Here is a 15,132-nt window from a genome sequence, read left to right on the forward strand (position 1 = left end):
CTCCAGGACACGCCGCAGCGCCCGGGGTACCAGCTGGCAGCTGACGCGGACCGAGGAATCAGACAAGGGGCTTTGGGAAGGGGCAGCACAAGTTCGAGGGACTCGGGGAGCAAGTGACACTTCAGAGGAAACAAAAACCCCCTGCACGTCTCCCCCCACCCCATCCGTGCAGCTGGCTCTGAGGTCCCAGCCCACCCCGTTGCTTCCCGGAGAATCCGGCATCCCGCTCCGTACCTGCTCTCCGGCGCGGTGGCGCTCTGCTCTGCCGGTGTTCCACCGCCTGCGGCAGCACGGGGCTAGGGCTGCCCGGGCTGCCCGCCCCTCGGCAGCAGTAAAGCAGCGAGCCCGCCCCCGGCCCCCAAGCCCGCGGGACGCCCCCGGCCCCCGCACGCCCCGCAGCCGCCGGCTTTCAAGGTCGCCCCAGACTAAGGTCACGCCGCTCCGGAGGACTATGGGGAAGGCGATGGCGGGGTCGGCGAGGGTGGGAGCACTCTATAGTGTTCCCTGCTTGGGGCTGAGCCCTCAGTCCCATTCTCCAGCAAAGCCTGGGCCTCCCTAGACACCCTTGCGCCCACCACATGCCGACCCTTTCCCATCCATATCTTGTCCTCACCGTGTACCTGCTCTCTTCTCAAGAAAAGGTGGTCCCCGGGCGCTCCCAGGGCCAGGGCCCGAAGAGCAGGGCATGGTTTGAGCATCCCGGGGTAAAAAAAAACCCAACAGAGATCCAAGACGGGGCACCCCGGTGCCCTAGGCGCGTGTGGCAGCACTTGCAAATATGCTGCAGGAAGGCAGCCAGCGTTGTCCCTTCCCAGAGCCCGCCGAGGACAGCGCTGGCTGCCTCCCAGCAAACCGGGACGGAGCGACACTTCCTCCCCGAAACCCCTCCGTGTTACCTGCTGCAGGAGAGATGGGGGTGCTGCAGGGATGCGGCCACGCACTCTCCCCAGCTCATAGGCCCAAGCTGCCACAGCCCTTTTCCTCCTGCCGACAGTATATTCGACCCCACATCACCTCTTGCCCTCCCCCCAGGAGACCAGACCGGGAGCAGCTTGTGCTGGCTGGGGTTTTATTTACTAATCCGAATTTACAAACAAACAAACCAACTCCCCCCAACAGCAACAAAAAAACCCCGAAACAAACACCACGACCACCACCCAACCAACCAACTGAAGCCTTTTTACACCCTGTCAAGGTCAGGGCAGAGGGGAGGGGAAAGGCAATGGTTATAAAAGGGGACCCCGAGGGCACGGAAGAGACCGTGTTCTGCCGCTGTTACACAAGGCTGCAAGGGGAGGAGGGAAGGGATTTCAGACATGGGATTTAAGACACTATTGGCACGACACTGCAGATGATCAGCAAAATGGGCTAGTCGAGGAGGGGGGAGAAACCTGCCCAGGCTTGCCTGCAGCCAAGAGCAGGCAGAGTAGGCTCCACTGCAGCAGAGCCTGGGAGCTCCTTGGCTGCTTCTGACAGCCCACAGTGGCTATGCTCACCCCTTGGCACAGGGAATGCAGGTAAGTGGCTGCTGGTCAAGTTGAATTGCAGTGGGGCTGAGGCAGGCGCCAAGGCAGGTTTGAAAGCTGAAATGGATACACTCAGCTGGCAGAGATGAGCTGGAGAAGGGGGAAAGGGAGGGGGGCCAGGGCTGAGGGGCAGCAGCACTAGCTGGCATACCTGGAGTCTGCAATAGATGTCACTCCCAGCTGTCCTGTGGCAGAAGATCATCAGTCAGTGGCCTGTGCACCCCCCACAACACAGGTTTCCAAATGCAGAATGTCGTTCAGCAAGCCAGCTGTGGCCCCACAGGGCAAGACCTGGGCTAGGGGCAAGGCCAGCACACATAAAGCCCTGTTTAGCTGCAGGAGTGAACTGTTTACAGCACAAGAGCCACAGTCCTGCTGTTTTCTTCTCCCCCAATGCCTTGGGAAGCAAGCTGATGACGTGTGGGTTCATCACCCCTCCTCTGGGGAAAGCATTATAGTGGCCCAGCTCCAGCCACTGCCTCCACACCAACAGAAAGGAAGCTTGCTGTGCCAGCTGGGTGCAGAGCCAGGAGCAAGGAAAGCAAGCTGACCCTGGGCTACCTGCAGTAGCAGTCTTGAAGGGATAAAACTGGATTGGCTTTTATTCATCTCACTCATCTACAGACGTGTAAACAAGAAGTGACAGGGAACTGGAGGGATGTGGCGTGCACACCTCATGCCATACACCTCCTGGGCAGAGGCTTAACCACCTGGAAAAGCAGACACCCACACTCTCTCTCCCTGGCAGTGGGGAAGATGCCAGCCATGCCCCCTGGGGTTGCAGGGATCTGTACAGATTTGGTTTATTGATTTTCTTCTCTTGTTTTTTCCTTTTTTTTTTTTCCCTCTTTAAGCTGTAGTATCAGCGCTTGCTGGTGTTGCAATCCCCAGAGGCATGCTGCATTGCTACAGAGCAGGCCTTTGGCTGGGTGGGATGGTCTGACAGGCTGGCAGCCAGCTGGTGTGCCCAGTTTGTTGCAGAAGAGGTCATCTGTTCCTGGTTCTTTGTAAACCTGAGCTGTTTCTTCCCCGGTCCCCCACTTCCCCTAGCAGTCACTGGGGAGGAAGGGGAATGCCCCGTGGGTCAGTGACTTGACCCTCTTGCAGGTTCTTGACCAGCTGAGCCAGCCAGCGCTTTGTGGTGGTGTCATCTTTCAGGACCTGGGCGAAGGTGGTGTCCTTCAGCTGGTCAGGAAGGCACTGCCTGAGAGCTTCACGTGCCCTACATCAAGAGACAAGAAACAGGGCCCAACAAATAAACTCACAGGGGCAAGAGGGGAAGCAAACCCCACTGAGGACACAACACTCCTTTGCCTGGGAGTCTCCCTGGCGGATCCAGCCAAGGAAAGCACAAGCAGCAGCACTGCAGCATGTGGTGCTCAGCCAGCCAACACGGCTCCCAGTCCCCATGCCTCACCCCACTGAGTGAAGAACTCCTGTGTCCTGACACCTATCAGTCAAGAGCAATGCAATGCCAGGAGAGGTAGAGATAAAAAAATACATATCCAGCAGCTTTGGGCAGAGCTGCTGATCAGCATGAAATCAGTGTGTAGTCCTTCAATTAAATTTCATCTATTGGCTTCTATTGCTAACAGCCCACATGATGCTGAAGAGGTTCAGCATAGTGCACCTTCCACATCAGCCCCTCCCTTGTACATAATTCAAGCTCCCTTTGAACTCAGGTGATCTGCACAAGCCCCAGACAGTCACTGTTTCTCCCGTATACCATAAAACCTCATGGGACTAGCAGTAAAAAACAAACAAACAAAAAACAAAATAAAAAAAAACCCCAACCATTTTCCATACTGAACTAAAGCTGATCTAAGGACAGACAAGGAACTTTGACTGTCCCCAGGCCGGCATTGTGGAGAACTAAACTTCCAAAGGAGCAGCAGAAGCCCCTGACCAAACTCCTAAAATGTTTACCTGGGATTATCAGAAAGGCGAAGGTAGCAGCGGACGACGTGTTTCAGAAGTCGTGCCGACGGCTCCTTGGAGAGCTGCAGGACCATTTTACCCTGTTTGAGAGAGGCCAGCATCACCAAAGTCTTTGTAAGTACAATCTCACAATCGGGAAGATCAGGAAGGACCATTAAATCATTCACTCTGGCTTCCCATGCATTGCAGCCCACTACCTTTCATCTAGACACTCCCACACAGAAACCAGTGCTCTACTTGCCAAGATGCCTTTGGATTTGGAAAGGTTTCTGCCAGCAGCTCACAAAAGACTGTTCCATCTCTGCTTGGTTCTTACCTCCTCAGGTCCACATCTCTGCTAGATTAAAGAGACCCACTCATGGAAGAAGGCAAATATATCCCAAAATGCTTTGATAAACTCAGGCTGAGTCACCCTGTGAGGTGTGCTCCCAAGCTCTGCAACACTCCCTGTTCTCACTGTGCTGCCTTTTAAAACATTAACCACAGCTTGGGAAGCCTTGCTGAAGGACTAGCCTCACCCAAATCACACATAGTAACAGTGACACCTGGTCTTATCAAGCATCCAGGAGTTGTATTTTCTCTTTCTGATACATCTCACATTAAAACATTACTAAGATGTAAGACTAGGGCAGATCTCCCTGGTCCAGTCTCTATTTCTCCCGCTGTGTAGGATTTTGCACATGGTTGCACCTTCAGATGTGCCCAGACAAGTGAACAGTGTGCCTTCAACACACCTGCTCTGAAGCAGTTCAGCAGGCTGCTTCCTCATATTTAGGAGTCAATCACATCTCCCTAACACGTTGGGTTTTTTTTCCTGTACAACATTGGCTATCACTAACAATTTTCCTCATCAGCCAAATTCATCTCTATTTGGATAGTCAACAGTTAGCAATTAGCTTCATCTGCCCTTTTGCAAGCTTCCCATTCTCAGCAATTCCCTGGGACACCAATACTTCTTTGAAACAAAGATGAACAGGTCAGAGAGCATCTCAGACCACTCCTGGATGGGAAATACTAACTTGCTTTTTTAAAAGCATCTGATACTTGCATTAACATCTTACTCAGCTATCAGCAGGAAAGAAAGCAAATATAATCACCTTCATGAGACAGGATCACTCTCCAAATACGTGAAACAGAGACATCTATGAACACTTTCATCTTCCTCCATAGCACTGCAGAACATTAATCACATCAGTGCTTCACTATTCCCCACCCAGGATTTCTTCCATCCTAACACAGCTTTAGATGTCCACACCCTTCTATGTTTGTACCCTTACTAGCCACAGATTCTTCCTTGGTCTCTGTGGCAGTCTTAGGCTGATGCCTAGGAAATTTTCCACAGATTGAGTAGAAAGTGGAAGAATGTAAATAAATTACCATTGGATGCAAAAGGGAAAATAACTATAAGGTCTAAAATAATCCCACTGATCTGATAACTAACATAAAGTTAGTTGTATAAATTAACTCTCTTTGTTTTCTTCGCTCTAACAGATACTAGCTGATTGCTTCTGCTTGGCTGTTGCTGTCTTTGTGCTAAGTACAAACAAGCTACTCTCTGCTCTTCTCTCTCTCTTTTCCCTTGTCTGGGGGGAGAGAGGAGGAAGCTATCAGTAGCCCCTGGTTTTGTCCAGCAGGGTTCTTGTGTTGTTTATAAATATATGTAAATATCGTATGTTTATAAATATATGTAAATATTTTATATTTTGTACATATTCATTGCATTTCATATTTCTAGATTTTAGTCTGCTTGTAAATATAGCTTCCTTTGCTTTCCAACTGAGCTTGTCTGGCAATTTTATTTTGGGGGTAATTTCAACCCACCACAGTCTCCCTCCCTCCATATCCCAGGGCTTCTAATTGATTTGTTCACTTTGCCCTCAAGCCAGATGTAATCTCAAAGCCAATGCTTTTCTTGAATAAAAAAGTCATATTAGATAATATGGGTATCAACTCACAATTGTTCTTATTTTGCTGTTTAGGGGTGAATTAAGAGGTAACATTTTCTTTACATTTGAGAAAACAGACAAATAAATGTTCCCAATGAAACACCAACATTTCGGCACAGAACCAGCACTGCAAAGCACTTAATGCTGTATTTATTTCTCCTGAGACTGTCCTTTAGAAAGCAAGCAAGCAAAGAGCCAAGCACAAAAACAGGACAATAACTGTTCCAGGGCAGATATATTCCCCTCAACGAGCTCAAAGATAACAAAGCTCAAATTTGGGCTACTACTCCTGTGATGAACAAATGAGTAACCAACTTCTCCTTCACAGGGAATGGATAACGTTTGCTCTCTCCATGTTACAACACAAGAATTGGAGTCATAAGCAGCACTTCATAGGAGCCAGGTTCAAGGAGTAAAAAAGGATGTCTGCCTTCCAAGCAGTGAATAGGAAACTTGTGAAAGTCTGTGGTAAAGGACACTGTGAATGCAAAAGGTTTCCATGAGTTCAAAGGGAGGATAGGACAAACATGGGGGGTTTAGTGCATGGGAAACCCACAACTGCCATGAGAGCTGGCAGCTGTAAGACTGTTATGAGAGCAATGATCACAGACACTTGCCCTGCTCTCACTCCTTTGCTCAACCTGCTGCTCTTTCAATGTCTTGTGGGACACAGAGATGGGAAATGAATGAATTCATAGTCTGAGCTGTGTGATCATTCCTACATAAAATTAAATCAATCCCTGTCCATCCAACTACCTTGAAAACTCTTTTTCTTCTCTGGAGATGTTTACCTGGAGAATATTACAACTAATATGTTCTCTTGGCAAGCAAACCAGAGATACACAAGGGAAACATGCCAAAGCAGAGAGCTACAGCGTCACAAGCAGTAAGCCCAAGAACCATTTGCCTCCTTCAGACCCGTGCTCCAGCCAGGGAGCAATGAAGTAGCTACTGGAGAACTAGGCTGCTAGAGTACAATTCTCCCTTGCTATGAAAGAGGAAAAAAATTATCTTACCAGTATCATGGCAACATGGGAAAACCGCTCATAAGTCTGACAGATATATGCCAGCCCTGTGTCATCCAGCAGGATTTTCTGAAGAATAAAAGTAGCAACCTAGAGTGGGGAGAAAGTAGAAAAGAAAGCGTATGAACAACTTACCTATCCTGAAAAGAGAGAGACAGCCTTTGTGCTGTGTTCTTTTCAAGTCAGTCCCAGAGCTGAAACACCTTTCAGCAGGTAGCAAATGCTTCACTTGGTGGAAGATTAAAGCCAAAAAAAAAATGCAGGACACCTCACAAGGCTTGGCATTTCTGGCTAAAGGAAAGAGGATGCAAAACAATGTGTCCAAACAACTGGATGCAGGTTGCATAAGACAGCAACTACTGGTGGGATGCTCAGATGGCCTCAGGATTATGGCCACACTACTCTGGTCACAGAGCAAGAAGAAGGAGAAGGATCTGTCCCTTGACCCTGACATCTAGACAGCAAGCTGATTTCAGTTTTCATCTTGAGTGTTACCAATTCATGAGACATGACTTTCTTGAAGAACCTCATCTTGCTATGCTGGCAGGATTCACCAGAGAAACACACACACAGACTGAAACCTGCAACCAGCCTTCCTGGGTCACCCAGAGAGTCTGACTACAGATCAGAGCTCAAGGGAAAGGAGCCCCTGATCAGAGGAGAAAAAAAAACTGGTCCAGTGTGGTGAACATCCCCATAATCACCACTAACACCTGCTGACCCACTTCTGCAACACATAGCTAGAGCATTTGTTCTCTCAGGACAAGGAAAGTTGCTGCAGGACTGCAAAGGAAGGAATGGTTGTTGAAAGCAGCAAGATCTTTCCCAGTAAAACTACCAAGATTAGGAACTCCAACTTAGTTCTGCAGCTTTGGTTTGTTTGGTCTTTTTTTGAGAAGGTAAAAACATCATCCAGAATTGCTGCAGCATTTGCAACAGGATTAAAGCCAGCTCTGCAGGTTACTGGCTGATTGGTCAGAGATAAACAAGAAGAAGCCTTAATTAAGACAAAAAGAGTAGGTACCGTTTTGGAGAGTTCACTGCCAGACTCCATAATGCGTAAGCACAAGGGGATAATTTCTGTTGTCAGTAAGAAATTTATCACTTCTTGCTCATCAGTTTTCACCAAGGCCCCTTGAAAAAAAAAGAAACCCCCAAGTCAATAACCAATAAACTGTTTAAAAAAAAAAATCTCACATTTCAAAGAGGGGCTGCGCTGTGTCCTCCCCAAATCATTAAGCAGGCAGAGCAACTGTCACTTTAAATATGTGGCAACACATGGCTGGAGAAGAAATCTCTTTGGCAGCATAGAAGTAATAGAACTGGGAATGGGGGATGCTTTTTTCAGAAAGGGAAAGCATCCTTGGCCCTCCCCCAGTGATAACACGAACACAAGAGGATCATGCCACCTACAGCAACCTTTGGGAAGGAGAAACGTACTTTTAAGACCCTCTTACTTTATGCATTGAGAGAAAAGTGTTTTGGGTAGAAAGAAGGAATAAATAGGATAAGAAGGCAAGGCAAACACACCCAAGCCAATCAATGGCAAAAAAACCACAAAACAAAACAAAACAAAAAAACCCAAACCAAAAGAAAACCCTGTTTGCACCCATTTATCCCAGAGTCTACTGGTTGGGCTCAGGGTGCTTATACTCACAGAAAATATATTTTGGCAATGCACCCAGAGTTCAGTGTTTTCTTACGAGTGAAAACCCCCAGTTCCTACACATGAAGAGGAACCTGCCTCTATAACTGATGTAAAAGGAGCAGCTCCTCCTGGTAATATTGTAGGACTCAGAAGATCCCAGCAAAAAGAGACCTGTGATTCTGGTAGTGCATGCACTGCATCCAGCTTAGTAAGAAACCCATGCTCTAGCATCAGTCTGGCTGCTTACCAATCACTCCAAGGCTCGTGAGCCGCAGATACTCAAACGGACGTGTCTTGCTAACAGTGTGCAAGAAGGGGTACAGGAAGAGTGGGATGTGAGCTGCCAGAAAAGCTGACCTGAAGGAAAGGGAGAACACCCGACATGAGAGACAAGAAAAAGAAAGTAAGCACACCATCCAGCATTGCCTCAACTATTCCTGACAGACACCATTGCTGCTGTTCCTCAAAAAAGGTTAACAGTTTGTTCTCTGGTGGAAAGGTAGGAAGTAACTTCTTTTAGCCCCACTTCACATGGGCGGGACACAGATTGAGAAAACCTGAAGTCAGGCACTTACTGAGGACTCCAGACATGGCTCTGCTATTGCTCCTTTGACATAGAGGGTCTCTGAGAAAGATGGTCCTGCTCATTCCACCCTTTGGACATCTGGTCTAAATAACTGTAAGCTGCTGGTCTATATAGCTGTAAGCTCATTAAAGTAAGGATCCTGCAGTGAGCACTCAGCACAGAAGCACCTACATCTCTGGCTCATCTGCCACAAGCCGCTGCAACTTGATGTTTGGGGAATTTGTAGTGTCTTGGACAACTCAGGGAATGCAATACATTTAGGACCACCATAAAGCTGACATCCTGATAATCAATGCAAACAAATGAAAGCAGGAGGCAGCTGCCTGTGTTCCAGCTCTGTCTGTTCCACTTTTTTTGGTAAAAAAGAAAAAAGAAGCTTCTGGAGTGAGACAGGCTGAGCTACCAACATCAACACCTCACCTGGAAGCGCTTACCTTGTTTCGGGATGTGATGCAACACACTGCAGTAGAGCTAAAGCATTGCAGACTCTGTTGGACTGGTGGGCTGTCAACGTTGGAGGGTTGATCGATGGGTAAATATTTACAATTTCCTAAAAATGAATAGATGAAGAAAACTTAAAGGAGAAAAACATCAGAAAGCTGCACCACAGCATTTGCCCAGCAAGGAACTATGGTGACAGGAGACAAGAGTTTGCTTTCCCCAAACATCACTTTGAAGTCACATGGCAGCCACCATGCTGCCCAGACAAGGGCAGAGCTGTGTCAGTCAATTTGATAAGGACTAACAGGAATATGTTAAAACCTTAATTTCAGTAAAAAAAGGGTTCTTTTGATTCCCTGACTCTTTTCTAGTGTTTTGTACTTCTAGATTGAACAGAAGCATTGCTGCTGTGCCTAGAGGCAGAGCACATCCACTCTATTCACACTGCAGCTCCTGGTACTCTTCTAACCCAGTGGGGGAGAAGCAGCACAGGGCAAGAAATCTAGTTCAAAAATCTGTCTGCTTCCAACTACAGCTTCCTTCTTATTTTCTTCACTTGTTTCAGGGTCACTCCAAGAAGAGTCTGACATTGCCAGTTCTGCACTCCTTTCTCTCCTTTGAGCAAAATTACTAGATTCAGCACTGAAAGATGCCAGTCATCAGCTGTTAGGGTAGTTTGCCCAGAGACAAGTTGAGTCGCTCAGTTTCACGTGAACGCAGGTACATTCCTTTGTGAAGATCTCTGGAGCAGTGAGCAGCAATCTGATCAGGAAGTGCTCAAGCTTGTGTGAAGCAAATCAAAACAGAGATCTTTGGAATAAAACTGTCATGGCCTTGCTATGACATTGTATGAAAATAAGCAGAATGTGATCTGCAGGGAGCTCACACACTCAAGAACTTGCCTGTAGCCCTTCCAACTATGTAAGCTCTCTAATTAGAAACTAATTAGAAATCTTACAGCCTAACATATGCTGCCTTGCTAGTGATGATGAATAGCAAATAGGCTTCCAACATTTGATACTCTCACCACATGATCCAACATACATCATACTCTCAGCAATGGCAATAATGGGACAACAGGTCTTATGAGGAGCAGCTGAGGGAACTGGAGCTGTTTAGTTTGGAGAAAAGGAAGCTCAGGAGAGACCTTCTCACCCTGAAAGAAAGTGCACAACTAGCTGAATGGAAGTTGTAGCGATGTGGGATTTGGTGTCTTCTCCCTAGTAACAAAGGATAGGATGGAAGGAAATGGCCTCAGGTTGCACCAGGGGAGGTTTAGATTGGATATTAGAAAACAATGCTTCCCCAAAAGGGTTATCAAACTCTGGAATAAGCTCCTGAGGGAGGTGTTTGAATCACCATCCCTGAAGGCATTTAGAAGATGCACAGATGGTGTGCTAAGGGACACAATTTAGCAGCCAGCTCAGTAGAGTTAGATAATGTTTGGATTCAATGATCTTAAAAGTCTTTTCCAGCCAAAAGGTTCTTATCCTGCCACGGACCTCCCCAGTGGGGGAGTGCCTCCCCAGATCTGCCCCATGGGTGCATAAGCTCTGCAATGTGCGGGTGCTGAACCGCAGACAAAGACAGTGCCGGTCTTACCCACCTGAAGGAGCGCTGCAATCGTGCCAAATGAGTGCCACAGCATCGGGGCAAGGTCAGGCACAGATTCACGCTTCTTGCTCAACTCCAGCAGTGCATTCTCCCGTGTTTCAGGGCTGGACAGCTCATTGATCCACTGGTAGATCTTTTCACGGTCAACCTGAGCCAGTGCTGTTGGCACAGGCTGACAGGGAGACAAGAAGACTTCAGTCCAAATGTTTTATCCAAGTCTCACCCAAACCCTCTCCACAACCTGGCAGATAAGCAAAAAAGTGCTCAAGAAACTCCTGACTGGGGGAGGAAAGAACTAAAGCTGCATTAAGATGCTCTGGATACAGAACCCTTTCTTAGATTAATCTTATTATGTCACATATTTGAAATGCAAGGGGTTTATTTTCTGGCCTGATTTGTTAGGACAGTTTCTCTTAATCCACCTGTCAAGTAGCACCTTGTAACTTTGTTTTGCAACACTGGATAGCCATGGTCCTGCCTGCCTGTGCCAGCAGGGCACACACATACTTTAGCCAGCTATGATTTGCTCCACCTGCACTTATACATTCATTTCATGATTCAAGTGCAAGCTTACACAAGTTCCAGTTAAGGCATATGCTACCTTTTCCTCTCCAAAGATGTCCATGATGTTGGAACCTGCCAATGGGATTCACTCAATGTACATGAGAAAAACATTCTTATGAATTCTAGTAAATTTCTCACTACTCCAACATCAGCACAACACTGTCCACAACCAGTAACACCTGCTGTTAGAGATGTCTCATATCCACCCCATGTATTTGGCTTACATGCACAAAGCTAAAAGGGATTTTTTCAAGACTTTGTGCAAAAGAATTTGTGCAAAAAATCTTGTTTAGAAAAAAATCCCAGAGAAGAGTAGATCAGTATTCACAGTCGAAGCACATTTCATACTGTTCAGGAGAAATGCAGGATTTCTCTCCTGCCTTTTGTGGAACATCAGGAAAAGAACACCACGAGGGCCAACAAGTTTTCAGACAAAAAAAAAAAAAAAAGAGGGAAGGCTGGAAAGCAAAAGAAGAGAAACAGGGACTGTAGAACTGTAGCACAGTTTCTGTGGAGAGAGCAAGGTACAAGTCAAAGTTTGCCTCATGCTTCTGCTGGCACAAGCACTCAAAGTGCAAACAAATGCTCAGCAGGCTTCCTAAGTAGACAGCTTGGTAATTCAGGTACCAAATTTTGAGCAAAACAAACATCACATTAAACTCTCCTGTGTGAATACTTCCAAAAGCCAGTTCAAAATCTATTCAAACATTCTGCTGCAGTATTTACTGCTCAAGTAAAGCACAGCCCTGGCTGTATGCTGCTGCTCCTGAGCTTGAGGCTGTCTGCAAGCAACCACCTCAACACCCCGACATGTGTGGCAATCACACTGGGAGCAGAGAACAGGCTGTTTCTGCTCTTAACTCAGACTGAACCTCTCCATGCAAGCACAACAGATGTGAGGACTGCCTGTACCACTCTGACAGCAACGTTACTACCAAGCAGCTCATCACCGAAGCACCAAAGAGAACACAAATGAGTTCAGAAATCAAGTGGCCATATGCCAGAGGCAGGCTCCCAGAGCTGCAGGAGGGATGAAGGGAGACTTCCTAGCCTTCTGCAGACACCTCCAGAGCTTTCTGTCTCTATTACTGCAAAGGTTTCCCCTCCTCCGTTAATCCACGTACTACATCCATAGTCACGTCCAAAGAGATTCTTCCCCAGCTGTGGGATTTCTCTCTCCTTCAGCTACTTCCATCATTTTAAATACTGACATATAAGCCAATGTGCTGTTTGCAATCCCTGTACTCTAGGGCTCAAACACCTTTGCCGTCTTTCCTCCTATCCTCTTTTTTCTTTTGCCAGCATAGGTTTTTTTGTTTGTTTTCCAGAACCTCATGCAATTCCAGTGCCAACTCCTATACTGGAGCTCAGAGAGAGAATGAGAGCTCAAAGAGAGAATGAACAGAGCTCATTTGTTTTTATTTGGGATAGGAGAGTGACAAGCACTGCAGCAAAAAATGTTGTTATAATTGTGTTATCTAAAGCTTCCATCTATTTTTCTAGACTCATTGAAGTTTTAGTTCCTGTAAGCTTAAATACATTGACCCTTTAAAAGCACGATCATGCAATTGTGATCCCTAGAGGGCATTAAGTAGATTTTCCACACAATTAAGTTTATGATGTCCAACATCTCTCTTAGCCAGAACCACCTGCTTCTGACAGTTGCTTCTCTCAGTTTAAATTGAAAGACCTACTTTTTTCTTATTCTCCTACTTGTTGTCACAACTTCTCCTCCCTCTAAACCTAAAATTCCGGAGAACCCTGAGGGCTACACACAAACCCTGACAGGCAGAATGCCTTTTGCACACAGGGAAAACAAAAGTTACCTACAGCTTCTCCACACAGCACATGCTAGCCACCTCTGCGTCATGAAAGATGTGGTAACATCTTTCTCAAGAGAAATGGCATTACCTTAAACATCCATACCTGATTACATTTCCAACAACCGCATAACAAACTAGATTCAAGCAGCTGGCTTTATCTTCCTCACTGGGCAACTGCTGCTAGGTACACTGCTAAGAGTACTGGTCAACAAAAGCACTGACTAACTGGATATGTGTAATTTTCAAACTAGTTTGATAGATCACCAACTCAAAAATAGAAAAATTAACTTTGAACTTCACTAGCAGTGAATTAGTTGGTTTGAATCGGGATTTCAATGCTTTACTGCTAGTTACAGCTACATTTATTTGTTCTAGCCTGTTCTCAAGCCTTTAGCACATTATGTTGTCTTCAGGTCTGAAACTGAAGTGCCAGCTCTGACACCACTACTGCTGTATAAAGACCAGTGCTCTGGCTTACTACAGCTTTATCGTGACAGTATTCATAACACCCAAAGGGACTCCTGAGCAACTTTATGACCCCAGTAACAGGCAAAATTAATAACCACAGCTCCCAAGTACACATCCACAGCCAAACACCCTTCCCTGTTCCTTTCAGTCTAAGCATGCCTATTGACTGTGGTAGGAAATATTTCAATACAGAACTACCAGGTGTTGTGAATGATATATAAAGTAAATACATATGCAAATGAGTCCCAGAATAGAATTATTTCTATTCCTGATAGAGATTACTTCGTTAAAGTTGTCTTTAAAAAAACATAAATATTTTTATATAGAGGTGACCAGACTCAGATCTGGAGAATTAACAGGGGGCACAAAAGCGTCATGCATTTCAACAAGCACTTAAAATCTACATTGGTATAGAAAAGTAAATGTTAATTAAGAGAGTTCACTATGATCTTGCATGCCCTTCTATGCTCCAGAAAGCATTACTTTAAATCAGAAGTATTTGCCAGTACTCCAAGAAGCAATTTAAAGTCATGAGTACTTAAAGGAGGAAGACTTAAAAAGTTTCCCCAACTCCTACTCCTAAGTATTTTATGCATCTGCTTGTTAGTCCAAGCAGCTCCTTGAGCTAAGTTAATTTGAAAAGAGCTTTAGCTGCGGCTCTTTCAACATGTCTCAAACCCAATACACACCAGAGATTCAATCAACTCCAGGAAGTCTTATACATGTGATGAATGTTCATTTGGAGAAGCGAAAACAAAAATACAAACCTGCCCTGATGGGAGATAAGATGCAATAACGACATCATTCAAACTCAGCTTCCACTGTTTGAACCAAATCAGGCCAAGGTACTGTTCCACCCCATCCCCATTGCAGCTTCCTGAAGGGGAAGAGGGCAAGCACCAACTACGGACAACACTGCAAGGCACTGGTGGAAAAGAAACAGGCAGACTCAGCCTTTCCTCCGGCTTGCCTGCCGTCCTAGCAAACTTTTCACTATCTCCTCTTTCCGTTGCAGCCAAGGCCAGAAGAGCTCCAGAGAAAACGGCTGGGCATACAGAAGGCGTCCATGCACAGGGAGGGAAGGCAGGGGCCAAGAGGAAGGAAAATTCTACGTGACATACATGGCGGGAAAGGAGTACAGCCAGGGCACCCTGCCGCAAAGCCCTCCTAGACTCTGCAAGGGCCACTTCATCCCAACGAGCAGCAGAGCAACGTAATGCCGCTTCAGGGGTGCGCGGAGGAATCCCAGTAGCAGCAGTCGGAGCAAGAAAGCGCTCACTTAGCGCCTCCCCGCTACCAAAGGGATTGCGCCGCCACAGCCGGCCACCGGGACACTGAGTGGAAGAAGTTCACCACCAGCCCAGAGGCACCCTCACAGCTACGGCGGCCCCTCTCCCTGCGCGGCCTGCGCAACGGGTCCCGCCCCAGCCCCAGTCCCGGCACAGAGCCGTGTCTCACCGCGGCCGTGGCCAGGCTGTGCATGGTGGATGCGGTGCCGATGCTGCCGCTGGGCCGGGCTCAAGAGGCCGCGGCCATGGACGCAAGGCCGCCAC

The 15,132-nt window shown here is 46.9% G+C and overlaps 1 protein-coding gene across 2 annotated transcripts; it reads right to left on the reverse strand.

The window, feature by feature from the left end:
* Window positions 1-1,068: 1,068 nt before the first annotated feature.
* On the reverse strand, window positions 1,069-15,061 carry CNOT9 (CCR4-NOT transcription complex subunit 9). Of its 2 annotated transcripts, none has more exons than XM_054380965.1 (8): window positions 15,038-15,061; window positions 10,717-10,896; window positions 9,104-9,219; window positions 8,331-8,440; window positions 7,460-7,569; window positions 6,427-6,525; window positions 3,454-3,544; window positions 1,069-2,755 (listed from the first exon to the last, which is right to left on the reverse strand). In XM_054380965.1, the coding sequence occupies exons 1-8, from the start codon at window positions 15,059-15,061 to the stop codon at window positions 2,580-2,582; spliced, it is 906 nt and encodes a 301-aa protein (XP_054236940.1). In that variant the 3' UTR covers window positions 1,069-2,579. The 2 variants fall into 2 exon arrangements, with proteins under 2 accessions (XP_054236940.1, XP_054236939.1); XM_054380964.1 differs by having other exon boundaries at window positions 1,069-2,748; window positions 3,453-3,544.
* Between the last annotated feature and the right edge of the window lie 71 nt (window positions 15,062-15,132).

This window comes from Indicator indicator, chromosome 5 (genome assembly GCF_027791375.1).
Source record: "Indicator indicator isolate 239-I01 chromosome 5, UM_Iind_1.1, whole genome shotgun sequence".
NCBI classification, from domain to species: Eukaryota; Metazoa; Chordata; class Aves; order Piciformes; family Indicatoridae; genus Indicator; species Indicator indicator.

Bases quoted from the DNA above. Each gene is read 5' to 3' on its own strand.
- CNOT9 (XM_054380965.1), bottom strand. From the start codon at position 15,061: ATGCACAGCCTGGCCACGGCCGCG. The intron at 6,526-7,459 runs GTACCTACTCTT...TCCCCACTCTAG, and splicing joins GCAGTGAACTCTCCAAAACG to GTTGCTACTTTTATTCTTCA. The intron at 3,545-6,426 runs GTAAGATAATTT...TCTCTCAAACAG, and splicing joins CCCATGTTGCCATGATACTG to GGTAAAATGGTCCTGCAGCT.